The sequence below is a fragment of the Myotis daubentonii genome, chromosome 12 (genome assembly GCF_963259705.1).
Source record: "Myotis daubentonii chromosome 12, mMyoDau2.1, whole genome shotgun sequence".
In the NCBI taxonomy this organism is placed as follows: Eukaryota; Metazoa; Chordata; class Mammalia; order Chiroptera; family Vespertilionidae; genus Myotis; species Myotis daubentonii.
The window spans coordinates 19,634,447-19,652,751 of record NC_081851.1 but is presented as its reverse complement, the minus strand read 5'-3'; the positions used below and the strand labels follow the sequence as shown (position 1 = coordinate 19,652,751).

General features: G+C 58.1%; 1 protein-coding gene across 1 annotated transcript in view; it reads right to left on the bottom strand.

Moving 5' to 3' along the window:
- FAM178B (family with sequence similarity 178 member B) overlaps positions 1-18,305 on the bottom strand; it is a 104,991-nt gene that overhangs the window by 2,692 nt on the left and 83,994 nt on the right. Inside the window, exon 14 of the mRNA XM_059659063.1 lies at positions 14,755-14,880. Within this exon, the coding sequence (XP_059515046.1) occupies positions 14,755-14,880 (126 nt within the window). The remainder of the gene's footprint in view (positions 1-14,754; positions 14,881-18,305) is intronic.

Below are 18,305 nucleotides of genomic sequence, written 5' to 3'. Positions count from 1 at the left end.
TACTGGTAGCACCCTAAAGACAGGAGAGGCCCTACTGTGGAGACAGTCTGCTCCTGGCACTCTGAGGTTCTGTCTGTGGACACCCCCACCTCAGACTCCTATGTCTGAGACAGGAAGGGTGGCAGGAAATGACCCTGACCTGCCCCGTATCTGCAGGTAACTGGCCCTGAGGCTGAGCTGGAGGGAGAGGCGGCTCCAGAATGGGGCTGGAGCTCAGAACCAGCCCAAAGCTTCCCCTGCCATCACGTCCCCCTAGAGCACCAAGTGGTACCCAGAAATGGGGCAGCCTCTTTGCACAGAACAGAAGCCTTCTTAGGGCAGAAGCTAGAACCACTTTCGAGGGTACCAGACTTGGCACTGTGGAATAGTCTTCTTGAATTCAAATGCCACAGTGCAAAGGCCTGACGGAGACCACCTGCCCCTCCCCCAGCAGCACCTGCCCTGCGCAGACCCAGCCTGTTCTTCAACAGGCAGCGAGGCCCCCAGGGGGCCTGACCGGAAGGCTGGCAGGCACAGAGATGCAGCGAGGGGGAAGCAGTGCGGCTGGGGGTCATGCCTGGCCTCTCTGAGCCAGCTCCGACTGCAGGGTCCTGCAGCTGCCAGTCCCCCAGCAGGCCAGCTCACCAGGGAGCTAACTTGCTAGCAACCCCCTGCTCCCCGGGGGCTCCCTGTCCCCAGACTGACCGTGTCCTTTGGAGGGAGGGCCACAGCATTGGAGCCCCCCTGACCTCTGCAGTCCGCCAAGCAGCCATCCCCTCCTCTCCCCCACCCCGGACGTAAAGCAGGCGCAGGCCCGTGTGCCCACTGCACTTGGACTGGGACACAGCCACCAACCTCAGACACGAGAGGAGAACCATGCTGCAGGAAGGCAATCATTTGGCCACAGACCCTGAATTTCAGCCTCCCCAGCACGCAAAAGGAGAAGGGTCCTTCTAAGTGCCGGGGGTGGTGTGCAGCTCAGAGGCTCAAGAAGGAAGTGACTAAGCTACAACAGGCTTCCAAGGAATAGTAGGGTCTCAGTGAGGTGGTGAGGTTACTATGTGGGGCCGGGTGGGCAGGGCTGATTACAGTACCTGGGGCTGATTCAGGGAAACAGAGGCAGGAAGCTGGCTAGGGTGGAGCCGGGAGGGGCACCCTGAGGACCAGGCTGGTGGCAGGGTCTGGGCAGTGGGCAATGGAGAGCAGGGAGGCTGGCTGAGTCACTCCAGGATTCTCTGGTGTGCACATTGTTTTGAGCTAAAGGCAACTTTAGCCTCAGGCTCAAGAGAAACTTCTGCCCCTCCTTTTAACTACCTGAAAAATTTGAATTAGGGCAGTGGTCGGCAAACTCATTAGTCAACAGAGTCAAATATCAACAGTACGACCACTGAAATTTCTTTTGAGAGCCAAATTTTTTAAACTTAAATTATATAGGTAGGTACATTGCTATTGACTTAATTAGGGTACTCCTAAGGCTTAGGAAGAGCCACACTCAAGGGGCCAAAGAGCCGCATGTGACTCTCGAGCCGCAGTTTGCCGACCGTGGAATTAGGGGCCTTGCCGAATTTGGGAGGGGCCGGGCAGAGAGGGAGAGAAAGGGGTTAGTTCTAATTCCTTTCACTTAGTTGTCCCTTAGCCCTGAGCTGGGAACAGTGGCTCTTCCCTGTGCCCGCGCTCAGTGGAGGTCTGTGCTGTGCACAGCAAGCCTGAGGCTAGAGGGGACCTTCCGCCAGCCTGAATGGGGCCCTGGGGCCAGGCACCCTGCAGAACTCAGCTTCCTAGGAGACAGTGTGGTGGGGTGGGCCCAGGATCTGAGGAATGCCCTGGGGGAAATCTGTGAGGAGGGATTTATTGAGGAAAAAAGGACTACTTGTATGCAAATTTCACAACTTTGTTCTTTTGCTTTTTCCCATGATTGAGCTGGAGGAAAATCTCCTGAAGTTTTGGGGGGTGGGAGTGTAACAGCAAGAAGGAAATGGTAGCTCTGAAGAAAAGCCCCACTAACCACGTTTTATTTTATAAGCCCATTTTCCAAAGCTGGGGGTGGGGGCAGGGGGGGTGCGGCTCCTACCCAGAAGAGGGGTTGGTGCGTTTCTCCTTGCATTCGAGGGTGATGCCTGGAATCAGGGTTCAGTGACAGGGGCCCTTTAAGGAAGACCTTGACCCCACTTAAGGGGATAAGGTGCTGAACCGAGGGTCCTTACAACTTTGATTAAATTTAATTTTGAATCCTAGCGCTAGAAATCATTTCTCTCTCTATATATACCCCTCAGAGACCTAGCCTTTTCTCCAATAATCCGCAGTCCCCGAGGCAGCAGAAGACAGAGCCTGGGCCCTGACAAGGCTCAGACCTCTGCAGGTTAAAGATAACATCTTCACCCAAATTATGTTTTAGCTCCTTAACCCTAAAGTAGAAAGACCCCCCTTGGCTACTTTCCACAAAATAAGAGCGGGATGCTGTACAGACCTCAGCGGTCCTCAGACCTGACCCATCAGCGATCAGCTCCCAGCACAGCCCACATCCCTAAGCCAGGGTCCTGTGATTTTGCCCTACAACCCATACACCATCGGGCTGCTAGAGCTCCCGCTTTCCCAATTGGGCAATTCACTATGAAACTATTTTTCCTTTTGTGGGGGTCCAGACGAGTTACCCCAAGATGTGCTCTTGTGGTATGCAGACTATTTGAAGCCAAAGGTAATTTTAGCCGCAGGCTGAGGAGCAACTTCTGCCTCCCACCTGTAACTGCCTGGAAGAATTTGAGCTGGAGGCCTTGCCCACTGCAGCAATAATCCTTTCAACCCACCTAGACGGCAGGGCAAACTTTTAGTAAACATCTGCTCTTCTTTTTTTTGTTTTGTTAATTGTCACCTGAGAATATTTTTTCCCCGTGACTTTTACAGAGAGTAGAAGGGAGGCGGGGGCGGGGGGGGGGGGGGAGAACGAGAACATCCCAGGTGCCCCAATTGGGGACAGGGATCCAACCTGCAACCCAGGTACGTGCCCTTGACCAGGCATCAAACTTGTGACTCTTCAGTACTTGGGCCAACGCTCTAGCCACTGACCACACCAGCCAGGGCACATCTGCCCTTATCGTCCTGCACTGAGCCTGTGAAGCTTCCACAGCAGATTATATACCTCAGTCCCCTCTGTCTCGGAACCTTGCTGGCATGTGGGGTTCCCATACACATGTGTTAAATGTGGTTAATTTCTCCTGCTAACCTGTCTCAAGTCTATTTGATTATTAGACCAGCCAGAAGTTGTGCACCTTGAGGGTAGAGGAAAGTTCGCCCACCCCACTTCCTGCTCCTGCATTTCTTTGGCCAGTGCACCCAGGCAGGACTCAAACACTGGGATCCCCGAAACAGTTCCCCTGCGGTCAGAATCTTGACGGCTAGTCTGTACAGCAGTGCTTTGGGGAAAGGCTTCATTATGTACACAGGACACGCCCAGACCACGTCCCCGTCACTCTGCAGGCCCGAGACCCGCAGTCTCAGCGCCGGTGCGCGCCTCCCAGAAAAGCAGACGTTAGCGGACACTGGGCTCTGGCTCAGGGGAGGCCGGGCGGAGTCTCCACCTCTGACAGTCCCACTGTGGCTGGGGGACCAGAGGCGGCCCGAGCGCCAGCCAGCCGTGGTGAGAGCCAGTGCGCCCAGGAGGACACAAAGCAGACAGCCAGGTGTGAGCGCTGTTTCCTGCTCCAGTGGCTGTGACCAGTTCCTGAACTTAGCAAGCCCATTCCTGTCCCGGCTGGCACCAGGCTCGGGGCTCTGATTTCTTTCAAGACACAGGAAAGGGGGAGGCTGGGCAGAGGCACACGCTGCTGGTCGCCACCAAAGCCCCCGCCGCTCCCACTTCCTGCACAGTTGGGAGTGCATGGCGGCCCAGGCCCCTCCAGTTCCCTAAGGCGCGGGGGCGGGGTTAAAGCGAGGCAGGAGGCGGTGAGGGGCTATACTTGTCCAGTCTTCAGGAACTTGTCTGAAAAATGGGCCCTCACCGTTCAGGCTGCCCAGCCCCCCCCCCCCCCCCCGGGCCTCCCCACCCCCGGCCTCCCCCCAACACACTGGGTGTGAGTGAGTTGGAGGCTGGGAAGCCCCCATGGGAAACGGGCCCAGGAAACCTCAGACAACAACTGGGGAGAGGCAGAGTCTGAGGGCGCGGAACGGGACGTGCCTGAACCCCATGTGGACAAGACGGGACCGTCCCCTGCCAACGCCGCTGCCGCTGGCAAGGCCTGCAGCTTTCGCTTCCTGGGTCTTTCCCAGAGCCAGGCGGACTTTTCTGAGAAGTGCCGTGCAGGATGCCTCCTTCCTGGCTCTGGAGTCTTAAAGGGCCCACCCGGCCCCTGGGGAAGGATGGATGACAAGGGTAAGAGATAGAAGACAGTGTGCTGGGCCTGTCACCCACCAAGGGGGAGTTCTGACCCCAGGAACCAGGGCCAAGACTCCCTCTGCAGCCTTGCATCACACGGGGAGAGGGGAAAGGGTGGCTGTTTCCCAGGAACTCCCTCCTTCACAAAATTCCCCTCCAGCTGTGCCAAGGAAGCGGGCTGTGGCCAGGAGCATTTGTGCTAAAAAGGGGCAGAGAGGAGGAGGGAGAGGATCTCCCAGGAAGCCACTGGCTCCGCCCAGAACACTATGGTTTCTCCCACCTCAGGTCATGACAGGAATCCAGACTTAAGGAACCAGGCAAGTCTTCACCCCAGCCCTTCTCAAGGCAGCCAGGCTGGAGGGGATGGCAGACCTGGCCCCTGGCAGGAGGATCCTGTGGGAGCTGCTCCCATCAGGCCCCAGGCAGCTGCTGTGGGGGCGGGGGAGGGGGTGAGCTAAGGCTGACCCAGGAACAACTGCTGGGGAGGACCAAGATGGACCCACGGGACGTGCCCTCTGGGGCCCAGGGGTCCAGGCTCCTGCTCAAAAAGCCCCGAATGCCTATGGGTGTCAGGGTTTCTGCCCGGGACCCCGGGACCCCGGGACCCCAGAGCAGCCTCCTCCGGCTTCGCCCCTCTGGCTCACTGGCTCTGGGTGGTAGCTGCGCTGGGGGACCTGCATCAGCCACCACCTGGCTGGGCTGCTCTCAGCCTGACCAGAGGGCCTGCAGTGCAGCCCAGCCACAGCACGGACTGCAGGAGAGGCTCTGCCCCCGGCCCGGCACTGTCCTGTGCGGTCCTCTCGGGGTTGTTCCACGGGAGACAGTCAGACTCACACACAGGTGAGGGGGTCAACGCTAGAGCTAATCTGGCCTGGGCAAGACTGACGCTGCCTGGTCTATTCCCGTGGCACATTTCAGACCCAAGGCCAGAGCTGCGTCCTGGAGAATTTTTATTTTCCTTCTTTCTGTTCTTCAAAATGAAATTTAAACCTACAGCCCTACTTCCCAGTGCCCTGAGGGGGCGGGGCAGGCCTCAGATGTGGACACTGAGCTTGGAGAGGTCCCCTGACTGTGTGACCACCTCCAGTGAAGGTTAGATCTGAGCAGATGTCTGTGCTTCTGCCTTAAGCTGGACAAGCTCCGATTGTGTGCATGTGCGTGTGTGTGTGCGCGCGCACGCGCACTTGCACCCCTAGGGTCCCCCTTCAGAGAGAACAAGGCCCTACTGCTGGCACAGCAAGGGCCCAAGGGCCTACTGGAGGCTGGATAGGGAGAGGCCCAGAGCCCGAGCCCCCAGGGCATGGTCTAGGCCCTCCGCCACAGGCGGGATATGACAACAATAATTAGTGATGAGTAATCCTGACGCAGGGCTACTTGCGGGCCCCAGGCCAAGGGCCTCAGCCCACGAGAAAGCCTGGCAGCTCGTCCGGCTGGTGTGTCCACAAAAATAAGACAAGAGGGGATGCATTTTCAAGGGGGACCTCATCTGGACCTGTCCTGGAATGTGGCCTCTGCTAGCCTCTCGAGGACGCTATCTCTTCCCGACCCCCACAGCTACCACAGCCATACGCCTGCTCAAGTCACACCCTGACCTTGGCTTGGACCGTCATGACAGCAGCAAGCAGAGGGAAGCGGAGTTTGGAAATGACTCTGATCAGGACAAGTCCTCGGCCAGAAGTCCTAGAGAGAAGGAAATGACGAGGACATTGGACTGATCACCAGGAAATGAGAAGAGATGGTGACACACCGCTTCCCAGGCCAGGGTCCCTGCAGGCACAGGGCAGAGAGGCCAGAGACGTCATAGCAGGGCCTGCCACACTCACCTCTTAATGAAAGTGCCTGTTCGGAGGTGGGGGTGGGTTTGAGCCCAGAGATGAGGCACTTGAGGGTGATGGGAGACAAGTTGTAGCGTCTGGACAGGAGTAGGACTGGGGTCAGCTGCTGGGATGGCGCCTAGAGAGTGCTCGGAGCCCCGCTGGGTAGAGGCTGGACGGCTTGCAGAGGCCCTGGAACCTGGAGGCTGCTGGAGCCTGGCTTGTGTCCGTCCACTACCTCAGACCTGAGGACTGAACTCACTTAGGAGAGACAGGATTTTCTTAGCTCTATCTGGCCTCAGGTCTAGGCCCTGGGCGGCCCTGGCCTCGGCTCTTGCTACTGGAGGCCAGGGCGGAACTGGAGGCCAGGGCACAGTATGGTGCAGGGTGGGGGAGAGATGGAGTTGGGACGAAAGCAGGAAGGCTGAGGGCTTCTGTTCCTGGGGACCAGCTGTAGGGAGGTTATCTGAGCATCTGACTTACTGCTCATCTGCCTGAGGGAGGAGGGGTGGGGTGCTGTAGGCAAAGCCTTGCTAGAGCCCTCCCACCCAGCCACCCTTCCCTTCCAGCTTCCTGCTGGCCCTGAGGGCTGGGGAGATGACAGGCAGGGGTTGGCTGGCTCTTCCTGCTTCTCCAGCCAGAACTAGAGACCCTGACCCCAGAGGGATGTGGACCGGAAACCCAGCTCTGCGTCTGCCCAAGCGGGACTAGGTTCTCCACGTGAGAGTCCACGCGTCAGTAGGTGGGCGCCATGCTGAGGAGCCCGAGAGCAGCGGGCATGGCCCGAGCATCCTCAGGGGCTTGGAGAGGCCTCCCAGTGCAGCGCCTCCTCCAGAGCAATGGCTCCCTCCCTTCTCTTCCCCACTCGCTGATCTGGCTCCTGGCAGGCACAGCCCTCCTCCTGCCTCCCAAGGATAACAACGTAGGACCATTGCCCATGGCCGAAGACCAGGAGGATGCCATGGATGTCTAAGGTTTCCAGGTGCCCAGATTCTGCCCCTTCTTTTGTCACTGTCCCAGCCTCCTGTTCCCTACATCCAGGCCAAGTTGCTCCAAGAGAGTGACTTTAGCCCTGACTCTAGGGGAGACATGGCCCAGGCTGGCCGATTCCTGTGCACCTGGCTCTGTGATTGGTTTAGAGATGAGCACATGACCTTTTTGCCAAGCCACTGAGACTAAACTCTGGGACTCTGGTTAGGAGGCAGGGACAGAAGCCTTTCTTTCTTCCTGGCTGGGGCAGGGTGGGAGTGTGGAGGGTCCAGCCCCAGGGGGAGAGCCTGCTGGGAGGCAGAGCTGCGGGGTTCAGGGAGCAACGCCGAGGCCTCACGACACTGCTCAACCCTGTCCCAGCTGGAGGGGCCCTCCAGACCTGCCGGGGTGTGTTTGAGTCTCTGTCACTACAAAGTCCTGGCAAAGACAGGGAGCAGGGACAGGAAAGGCAGAGAGCAGAGAGCTGCTGGGAAGCACAGTCTGCCTGGCAACTGCTCCTGCAGACAGAGCAGTGGGTGGGGCCTCACCCCCTGCCAGGCTCCTCAGCTGTGTGGTGCTGCTGAGCCTACGCTGCTTAGACGTGGCACTTAGAAGGCACTGCTCTTGCCCTGGCCGGTGTGGCCCAGTTGCTTGGAGCATCGTCCCGGCACCAAAAGGTGGTGGGTTTGACTCCTGATCAGGGCACATGCCTGGGTTTCCAGTTTGATCCCTGGTTGGAGTGTGTGGGGGAGGCAACCCATTGATGCTTCTCTCACATCAATGTTTCTTTCTTTCTCTCTCCCTTTCCATTCTTCTCTCTCTAAAATCAGTAGAGACATGTTTATCTGTTTTTACTATACTGATTTCAGAGGAAGGGAGAGGGAGAGAGAGATAGGAGAGAATCACTGATTGGCTGCCTCCTGCACGCCCCCTAATGGGGATCAAGCCTGAAACCTGGGCATGTGCCCTTGACTGGCATCCAAACCAGGACCCTTCAGTCGGGACCCTTCTATCCACTGAGCCACACTAGCTAGGGTGAGACATTTATTTTTTAAAAAGGCACTGCTCCTCCACCTCCTGGCTCAGGCCTGGGCAGGTGGGCTGGGCACAGGGGGTGGGAAGGGTCCCTTGGGCCCTTGCTGTGCCCAGCAGAAGGGGCTTCTTCCCTCTGAAGAGGGATCCACTGGGGATGCAGTTGAGACAGACTCAACAGTGATGCTGTTTGGGTGAGTGAATAGCCTGTGGACCACGGAATCCAGGACAGGGGACAGGCCGGCGCTGCCAGGAGGAGCAAGAGCAGGAGCAAAGCCTCAGGCCTGAGAAGGGGGTTCTGGGAAGGACAGCACTGCCTGGAATCAAGTGGTGTGATGTGGCCCCGGAGGGAAGTGCATGGATGGAGGGCCAGCTGAGGAGCAGGGATGGCAGGGCTTGGGCTGGCGGACGGGCACCGAGGGTCGCTTTTTCCCGAGCAGCAATGGGAGGAAGATGATCACAGGGTGGCCCAGGAGGACTTGCAGGACAAAGAGGCTGGGAAGGTGTTAGGTCAGAACAGAGAAGTTACAAGCACGGGGCAAGGACTGTGCCGGGGCCCCTGGGCCTGGGGTGGGTGGGCAGAGAGCAGGCTTGAGTGCCAGCTGCCTGGAGAAGCCCGCCGAGCTCTGCCCCGTCAAGCTCTGCTCACATGCCCGACAGAGCGGGCCTGGGCCCGAGCCGTGTGGCTTCGGATGCTCAGGAGGCCACTCTGTAGAGGCTCAGCGGCCACGGAGGTGCGTGAGGTGCGCAGGGGCCCTTTAGGGCCAGCTCTCCAAAGGCCGGCTCTGACAGAGACTTCCAAAGATGTCTGAGGCTCCTCACTGTGGAGGAAGCAAGAACGCACCAACGACCAGCCAGGGAAGGGACTCCCGACTCCCCAACAACTGCTTCCTGTTCCTCGTGCCCAGTCAGTTCCCTTCCCTGCTAACCATGGCTCTCCCTAAGGCAGGGGGAGGGGCAGCAAGACAGGGAGTCCCGTGCAAGGAGAAGGCAGAGGGGATAGGAAGAGGGAGAGGCTCCAGGCACCAGGCACCAGGCCTGTGCTCAGCAGCCCCAGGGAACGCCGTCCCATGCTGCTGGGAGCGGCAGGAGAGTGCGGGCAGGCACACAGCCCCCAGGGGCCTGCCCCCTCCCTGCCCTTCCCAGAACCGCCCAAGCCGACCCCAGTCACTTCAGGTGCTCTTGGCAGCAGGCCAGACACAGGGACAGGCCTGCAGCCATCACAGCAGCAGAAGCAAAAGCAGTAAAACTTGTTCGTCGGCTCTATTACCACAAAGATATATGCACCACAAAGATATACAGGAGAGGTGCACAACCCACACAGACGCAGGCACACAGACGCAGGCACACCAGGCCAACGCCCTCTGCGGTGGGCATGCGGGGATCTCCGGGGTAAGAGCACTCAAAGGACGCGAGGCCCGAAGCGTGGTCCAGCCTGGAGCACACCCCCTCCAACCATCAATTCTACACCAGCACTTCTCCCACGTAGGCACGCCCAGCACAGGGCTGACCGCAGGCCGTAGGCATGGTGAGGAAGCTGGCAGGAGCCACCTGTGGCCGGCCAGGCTCATCCGGCGTGTGGTCTCTTGCAGCTAGTCCACCAGGGACAGGGCCCATCACGTGTGCAGAACCTCAGTGTCTGTCCCACAAGGACATCATCTGGCTGTGAGGAGGATGAGGCCAGAAGCTGACGAGGAGACAGGACGGGCTCCTGGCGCCTTGGCGCAGCGCCCCCGGACTTCCCCTTTGTGGACCTTCCTTTTCTTTCACAGTGAGAGACAGTCTACTTCCTCAAAGCTCCCAAATGTAACCAAACTGGGGAGAACTCCCTGCACCATAGAGACCCTGCAGGGAAGGGCGGGAGATGGGGCACAGCAGATGCGGAGGTTCAGCAAGGCCAGTATCAACAACCTCAGTAAAAGGGAGGCCGAGACCCTGAGATCGGCCAGGGTACAACCAGACAAAAGCTGCCCAAAGGCTGCGGACAAGAAAGGGGCCACGTGCTAAACCTGCTGGCTCAGGGGAGGCCAACGCGGCCTTACAAACTCACGGGACCTAAAGTCATCACGTAGATGGTTTGATCATCAAAATTCCTAACTGAGAGCAGGTCACGTCCGAGGCCCGCAGCTTGCGTGACAAAGTCAGTCTTTACCTAAGTGAGCCTGCCTACTATCTTTTTGCATCAATAAGATAACATGCCTTTGAAATGTCAGAGTAATCTTCTTTCAGAGCCCTCACAACCCAGAGTGAACTGTCATTGTTATCTTAACCCCCGCATACCATCTCCGTGCGGTAAATGTTCACCGTCCTGTACCCACAATGTAAAAGAAGTACCTGTCAGTGGCTGAGCGTCGACCTAGGAACCAAGAGGTCATGGATCGATTCCTGATCAGGGCGCATGCCGGGTTGTGGGCTTGATCCCCAGTAGGGGAGGTGCAGGAGGCAGCCGATCAATGATTCTCTCTCATCATTGATGTTTCTACCTCTCTCTCCCTCTCTCTTTCTCTCTGAAATCAATAAAAATATCTAAAAAAAGAAGTATGTGTCTGTTTTCCTTTATCCAATGTCAGCGATCCCCACCCCACGTTGCTCTCTCCTGCCTCCCTAATCTACCAACGGGTTTCATGTAACCCCTTTACATCTCCTCCTTCGACTCTAATGTATAAAAGAATCTGCAAAACTGCCATTTTCAGGAGCATTTTTCAACCAAATTCATTAAAAATTGCCCTAACCGGTTTGGCTCAGTGGATAGAGCGTTGGCCTGGGAACTGAAGGGTCCCAGGTTCGATTCCAGTCAAGGGCATGTACCTTGGTTGCGGGCACATCCCCAGTAGGGGGTGTGCAGGAGGCAGCTGATCAACGTTTCTCTCTCATCGGTGTTTCTGGTTCTCTATCCCTCTCCCTTCTTCTCTGTAAAAAAATCAATTAAAATGTATATTTTTAAAAATTATCTACAGGTTTGGACATTTCTTACATCGACAATGGTTTACATGAGTTAACAATAGAACAAAAAAGCTCTGGATCCCTGGCTCTGGTTGGAAGGCTGAGCGGGTAGCTTCCTGGAGGCAATGGCCTCGTGAGTGCAGTTACCTGCGTCTGTCTGCCAGGGGCTGGAGCAGCCTCCCACGGAGCCCAGGGGCCTGTCTCTCACAGAACTGGTGCCCTTGGGTCAGAGGGGGAACCTGGAGGCCAACTCTTGGAGTCCACTCCTGCATGAAGACATCCTCTCCCCCTCTCAGACCCCAAACCACACTCTGACCTCTGTCTGTCCTCTGGCAGAGCCCCTCTGAAACCGGACAAGCACAAGGCCTACACCAGCCACGCAAGGGCAGGGAAACATCCCTCTTCTGGCTGGTGGAAGGATTTGAAAGACATACAGAAGGTAAAAGGAGATAACCAAATCTTTTTAAAATTGGTTTTAGAGAGAAAGGGGTAGGGAGAGAGAGAGAAACATCGATTAACTACCTCCTACATGCACCCGACCGGAGATCAAGCCAGCAGCCTGGGCATGTGTCCTGATGGGGAACTGAACCAGCAACCTTTCACCAACCGAGCCACACCAGCCAGGGCGAAAATCAAACCTTAATATTTGTTCAAGGGAATTCACATAAACATAAAAATTACACACACTACAAATGACAAATATCCCTTAGTAAGGCAAGCTGAGGTGCATATGTCCTTTTGGACTAAGGAGGGGGAGGTAGGCAATTCACAGGTGGTTGAGAACGATCAAACGTTCGGTAAATACATTCTTGCCTGCCCCCCCACAACAGTGGGTGCAGAGGGGAACCTCGGAATAGGATGTTCTTGGACCCCGCCTAGCTGCCACACTTCATTCCTAAGTGAGAAGGTTCCCTGTTCTGAGGCAGGTTTTTCTCTCTGAGTCTCTAGCAGGAAAGGGGGAGCTAACAAACTCTTCCTGAGTTTATTGGGCTTTAATTGTTTTCTGTTCAAAACAGTCTGACCCACACACCACAAGGGGCTGGGCAACCGTTTCTGTTGCTCAGGGGATGACGCCCAGCCAGCTGAGCCACAGCAGCCAGGGCTGGGCAACCATTTCTTTATCCAAAAGCACTTGAAAATGCTGCAAGTATTCTAATTGCCCGTGAGGAAGCAGGGCTCCTCTACTCCACAAGCTCTGTGTGAGCTGCCAGGACACAGCAGCACTCTACCCTCCCACCGAGGGATGTTAGCAGCAGGCTGCCTCCTTGGTGGCACTCGGCAGCAGCGGTTAGCGTTCCCAGGCAGGAACCTCACTGGCTTAGAATTACCCACCCTGTTCTCTGATTGGCTCTCTCACAAGCAGGTGACCCTTGTGAAGCCAGCGTCTCACAGGCTACAGACCCCTGCAGCTCTAAGACACCAGGACTTTAGAGGACAGGGGGCCACATGCAGAGACTGGTCAGAGGTCAGAGGGCGTGCAGAGTGAGCAGGTCTCAGGCCCTCCAGAATGAGGGGTGGGGGAGGGGGAGTTCAGAGAGGAAGAGGAATTGAAGTTGCTTCATTCATTCACTCATCTGGCGCCAAGCATACCACACGATGCTGGGAGACACAGGCCATGCCCAGCTAAGGACAAGTAAAGGGACAACTGCAAAGTCACCAGATCAGGGAGGACAGAAAAGTCATGCCCTGGGCAGCAAGAGCGCCTCTCCCAGTTGGGGGGCAGGCTGGGAGCCTCACCGGGAGAGGAGGCTGTGCCAAGGCCCCAGGCAGAGAGAGGAGGTGAGAAAGCGGGCGTGGAGCCTGGCGGAGTGTCTATCTGAAGGCTGGGGAGGGCTGTGACCACGCAGTCTCTCCAGGGCAGGAAATCACCCAGACAGGAGCGAGCAGGTCTGAGGGAGGGGGCCCAAGGGCTGGGAAAGGGCCCGTCCCCTTTCAACCTCACGCTGGCCTTGGTTTCCCCGGGCGCCTCAAGGAGAAAGAAGGCCAGGCCTTTGAGCTCTGGGATAAAAGCGCAGCCGGCCCAGACCACCACTCCTGTAAAACAGGGCGGGTGACGCCTCCACTCTTTTCGGCTGGTGAGTAGCCTGTTCATCTTTGAAGATGAAACGTGCTGGGGCCTAATGAGGAGTCAGCCAGCCGGCCTGGGAGTGGGGCTGGGCTGCTGGAGCCGTAAGCAGCCCCACTGCCCCCACCATGGCCTCCAGGTCAGAGCAGAGCCCGCCCAGGAGTCGGGACACTTCACATTTCTGTCTCTGCTGTGCCTCCCGCCAGCCTGGCCTGCTTTCTCCCCTCCCCTGCCCTGGGCCACCTCCCTCTCAGGCAGGACCAAGGCCAGGGGGCTCGTGCCTCCCTCTGCAAAGGCATTAGGAGCCCCCTGTGCCCTCGCTGCCCTGGCCAGCACATGCTGCACTTCTGTCCTGGTGCCGGGCCACTCCATGTTTCCAGGCCAAACTGGTCATGTCCTATATGGCCACCGGCCAGGGGGACGCTCCACAACTCCTGCATATGTGAGAGAACCGTCCTCAAAATAAAGGGTACCCCGCCCACTGGGTGAGGTCACGGGAGTGGCCCCAAGGCGCCTGGAGGTCGCACTCTCCACGTGGTGGACAGACAGCCCCTCCCTTGCCTCTCCCCTCCCCTCCTCCGTCCTGTTTCCTCCTTCTCCAGCCCAGGCCTGAGGCCTCTCACCACTGCCCTGCTCAGACAGACCGCCCCGGGCTGACCCCCAACACTCCACTCGCCTCCGAGCCAGCGCCCATGTGTCAGGAAGTAGCTGGACCGGAGAAGGGACACGTGGGCGCTCCCACGCTCCGGGAGGCCGCGCCTGGCAGGGCACCAGCGTCAGGTGGAGCTGGAAGACAACCTTCCTCCACTCCCCGGAGGAGAGCGTGCGGGCTCCCGCTCTTCCTAATGGTCGGTTTGTGTTCATTAAGTAATTAATTCGTTTATCTGATTCGCAGGATGATGCCCAAAGGTTAGACTTCTGACTGCCAGCCCCCAGGAGCCTTTGGGATCACCCTTCCTAAACTAGGAGGGCGCCTGTCTGCACTCCTCACCCAGAGGCCCGGGGCGTGCTCGCTGAGATCGAGGCTCCAGGACCCAGGTCTGGGATGCAGTCTGAAGCCCCACACCACCTGCTGGCGCTCACCCCGGGGCCACGGCCTCACTTCTCCGAACCCACACCTGCCGCTGCCGCCAGAGGGTGGCTTCGGGGAACCTGGGCAGTGTCTGGAGGGGCAACGGGATGACTTGGGCTCAACGACAACCACGCCAAGTGGGCACAGGCAGGTTGACCGGGCGCTGCCCTCGGAGAACAGGGGGCCGGATTGTCTGGACACCCCCTGGCTTCTCCTTCGTGTCCCTTCCCACTCCTCCCTCAGCATCAGGCTGCCTGTGTCCTCTCTGACCGGCGCTGTGGGACTAACGGGCCCGTGGCCTCCACCAGGCCGGGCGTCCGGCAGCAGAACCCGAGCAGCCTGTGCCTGTGCCCGCAGCGCCCAGCGTGGGGCCTGGCAGGGCACAACCACAGGCAGGGCCCAGACTGAGTCTCCGCTCACCAGGGAGGCAGGTGCAGGTCTCTTTCCCCTCAGGGCCCCCGGGCGAAGGCGAGGGCCTGCCTCACCCGCCCCGCTGGCTCCCCGTGCTCACCTTGTAGTCTCGCTTAGCACTGGCCGTGGGCTGCTGCTCCTGGCGGGGTGGCGAGGCCTCGGAGTCCAGGTGCTGCCCGAGGGCTGCCGGCCTCATGAGGCGCAGGAGCCGGCTGAGCACTACCAGCTGCGGGGGAGAGAGGCCGTCACGTCGGGCGGCTCCTGCCCTGGCTGCCTCGCTGGCATTGGTGGCTGAGAGTGTGGGTTCTGGAGCCAGACCACCAGCTTCCAGAACCTGGGTCCACCTCTCACTCTCGCTCTGTACAGTGGAGGTGCGCACACACCTTCCCGAGAAGGAGGGCACACGGTCACCCAGGCCTGGCACAGGGTGAGCCCCTCGGAGGAGTGACCAGGGAAGAAGGGCTCCGGGGGCTGGAGGCCGCCCACTCGCCTGCAGTCAGCAGACACTCATGGTTTAGAGCAGTGGTTCTCAACCTTCTGGCCCTTTAAATACAGTTCCTCATGTTGTGAACCAACCATAAAATTATTTTCTTTGCTATTTCATAACTGTAATGTTGCTACTGTTATGAATCGTAATGTAAATATCTGATACACAGGATAGTATTAGGTGACCCCCGTGAAAGGGTCGTTCGACTGACAAAGGGGTCGCGACCCACAGGTTGAGAACCACTGGTTTAGAAGCATGGCCAGCAGAGAGGGTCTCCTCTGTCTCCAGGGAGGCCCCCTGGCTGAGCTACTCTGGCCCACTCGCCCGCGTCCCTCTCTTTCCATTTAACGTGTCCCTGTGGGGCCTGAGCAAGGGCTCGGGGAAGGGGAGAAGCTGCATGCCGCCCCCCTCCCTCGCTGGGAACAATGGTCCATGCCATCACCATGCTGCCTACTGTTCCATCCTCTCCCCCCCATTTTCCTCCCAGAGAATTTTAAAGCAAATCTAAACACTGTAATATTTTACCCACAAAGAGCTTCTAACAGAAAAGGATAAGGATCCCTCCCAATATAATCATAATACCATTTTCTTGCCCAATAAAATCACCAAGAATGAATTCCTTTTATGATCTAACACCTGTGCTGATTTCTCTGAGTCTCAGATATGTTCTCCTGTAGTTGTTCTGTTGGAATGGGGATTCCCCACAAGGTCCACAACTTGCATTGGGCTGAAATGTCACTTAATCTGCTAGCTCCCCCTCCCCAACTGACCACCCTCTCTGAACAAATGGGCCAGTGTTCCCCACCCTCTGGACCGTGGTCCACATGAGTCCAGGTGTCTGTGGCAAGCGATCCTTCCCGCCAGCCCCTGCACCTGGTGCGGGCAGCCTCAGCTGGGCCCCAGCCAGGACCGCCCAGCTGCCCCAGAGCGAACGGTGGCAGGGCAGGCGGGCTCCAACCGTCCCTCTGAGGCCACGTGCCGCCTGGAGAGGTGGTGGTGCAGAACCAGGGAGCAGCGTGGGGGTGGGGGAGGTTCACGGAGGCACCATCTCTTCAGATGTAGCAGGTGCAGGGCAGCAGAAGGGGGAAGGGCTTGAGCCCTGAGACCGACCCCTGCTTGAGCCCAGCCTGCCCAGCACACCTGGCTTCCTCCCTCTGACACCCTCAGCCACCTGCTCAGCCCCCGAGCAGCTGTGGGCTTAGCCCAAAAGAGCAGCTGGGGTGAGGGCGAGGAGTCAGGCCTGAGGAAGCCAGAGCTCTGGGCTTAGTGTCTGATCCATCAGGAGGGCAGAGAGGAGGCAGGGAGAGAGGGAGGGAGGGAAGGTGCTAGGTGAAGAGAGACACCACACCCAGTGTGCCTCTTCCTCAGTCCCTGCAAGTCTGGGGAGAGGTTCCAAAACAGCGCTGCCTGCTCAGGGCTCACAGCTGTGCGAGCACAGGGGCACACAGGGGCGCTCTGCAGCCCTCCCCGCAGTGGACCCTCCCAGCCAGTGAGCCTCAGGCAGGGCAGAGGAACACATGCAGAGCTCCCCAGTTTCCCCTCACTCCATCCCGCCATCCCACTCAGCACAGCGAGCCTCCACCTTCTGGTTGCTTATCCCCTTGTGGTGCCAGGTCAGCCAGCCCATCTCTCTCCAGGATAAGGACTCGTTTGGCCTGCACGGGTCCCAGCTGGGCCAGCGCATCTCCCCACCTGGCCCCGTCTGGGAGCCGACTCCGTAAACACTCAGCCCTGGAGGGCAGACACTTCTAGGCCAGAAGCAAATGATCCCAGGAAGGCAGCGCTCCACTGGCCTCAACAGGCTGCGGGCAGAGGAGGCAGGCCAGTTCCAGTGCGAGCACTGCCACAAAGCCTGTCGCTCCTGGCTCAGCCAGACCGCTGCTCCTCTTGCCCAGAGAAGGCCAGGATCTCACCTGTGTGCGACGCCCCGGTGGCCCCTGCTGCTTCCGGGAGCCTGTGCCGAGTGGTCCTTCTGACCAGACTGCACAGCTGCCCTCCCCTCCTTCCAGCCCAGCTCCAGGCCCACCTGGCTGGCGAGGCCCGCCCAGGTCCCTGCAACCTCCCGCCCTCACCACTCCATTCGCCGATCCTGACTCTGCCCTACCTTATTTCCATGGAGTTTATTACCTTCCAACATGCTGTGCAATTTACTTTTTATTATTATCTGTTCCCCCTCCCTTACCAGAATGTAAGCCCCATGAGGGCACCTTCATTTACTGTCCCGGAGTCTAGCACAGTGCCTGGCACGTGGTACACGTTGAACCCATATCATTAAGTGAACTAACAAGTGACTAGCCGGGCAGTGCCTCAACTAGTTCCCCTCGTAGATGCAAACCTCATCCCCCTTGATGTCAGCAATTTGAAGCCCACGTTTTTCAAACTCCAAACTGGAAGACATGACTTGACCAAAGATGCTTGCTGTGTGGCCAGAGGTGGCCTGCGACAAGACACTACCTCCGACTTCCCTCCACAGCCTGCTCCACCCGGGCTTGCCTGTCTCCGTCAAGTGCCTCTCCACCTGCCGGATGTACAGCCTTGGAGCCCTGCTTGCCTCCTTCTCTCACATCCCGGGTCCCACTGGCTGTCCTTGGGGAATGTACCTAGAATCTGACCACTTCTCACAACCTATGGCACCGCCACCCCAGGCCGAACTGCCAGCTCTTACCATGGTTACTGCCATCACCTCCCTCCTCCCCAGCCCCAATAGTCAATTTCAAGAGTGGGAACATTTTATAAATCAATTATGTTTTTCCTCTTCCTTCCAATGGATCTCCACTTCCGCCTGGAGGTGCCCGGGGCTTGAGTTCCCACTTACCTCTCTGACACCACTCCTGCTCCACCCTCAGCCCTCTGCTCCAGCCACACTGGCCTCTGGTTTTCCTCCAACCTAAGAGGCCTTTGCCTGCCCGAGTGCCTTTGCACTTGCTGTTCCTTCTTCCCCCCAAACCTGTTCGATTCCCTCAGGTCTGTGCTCAAATGTCCCTGTTCATCCTTATAAAACAGCATCCTCCCGACACTCCTCTTTCTCGGCTCCATCTTTCTCTGCAGCACGAACACAACCTGGCATGCCAGGGCTCGGTACTTCTTCCCTGGTCCCCATGTCCATCTTGCCCTGAACCATGAGTTTCACGAGGGTGGGACTGAGTTTGCTCAGGGCTGTATCT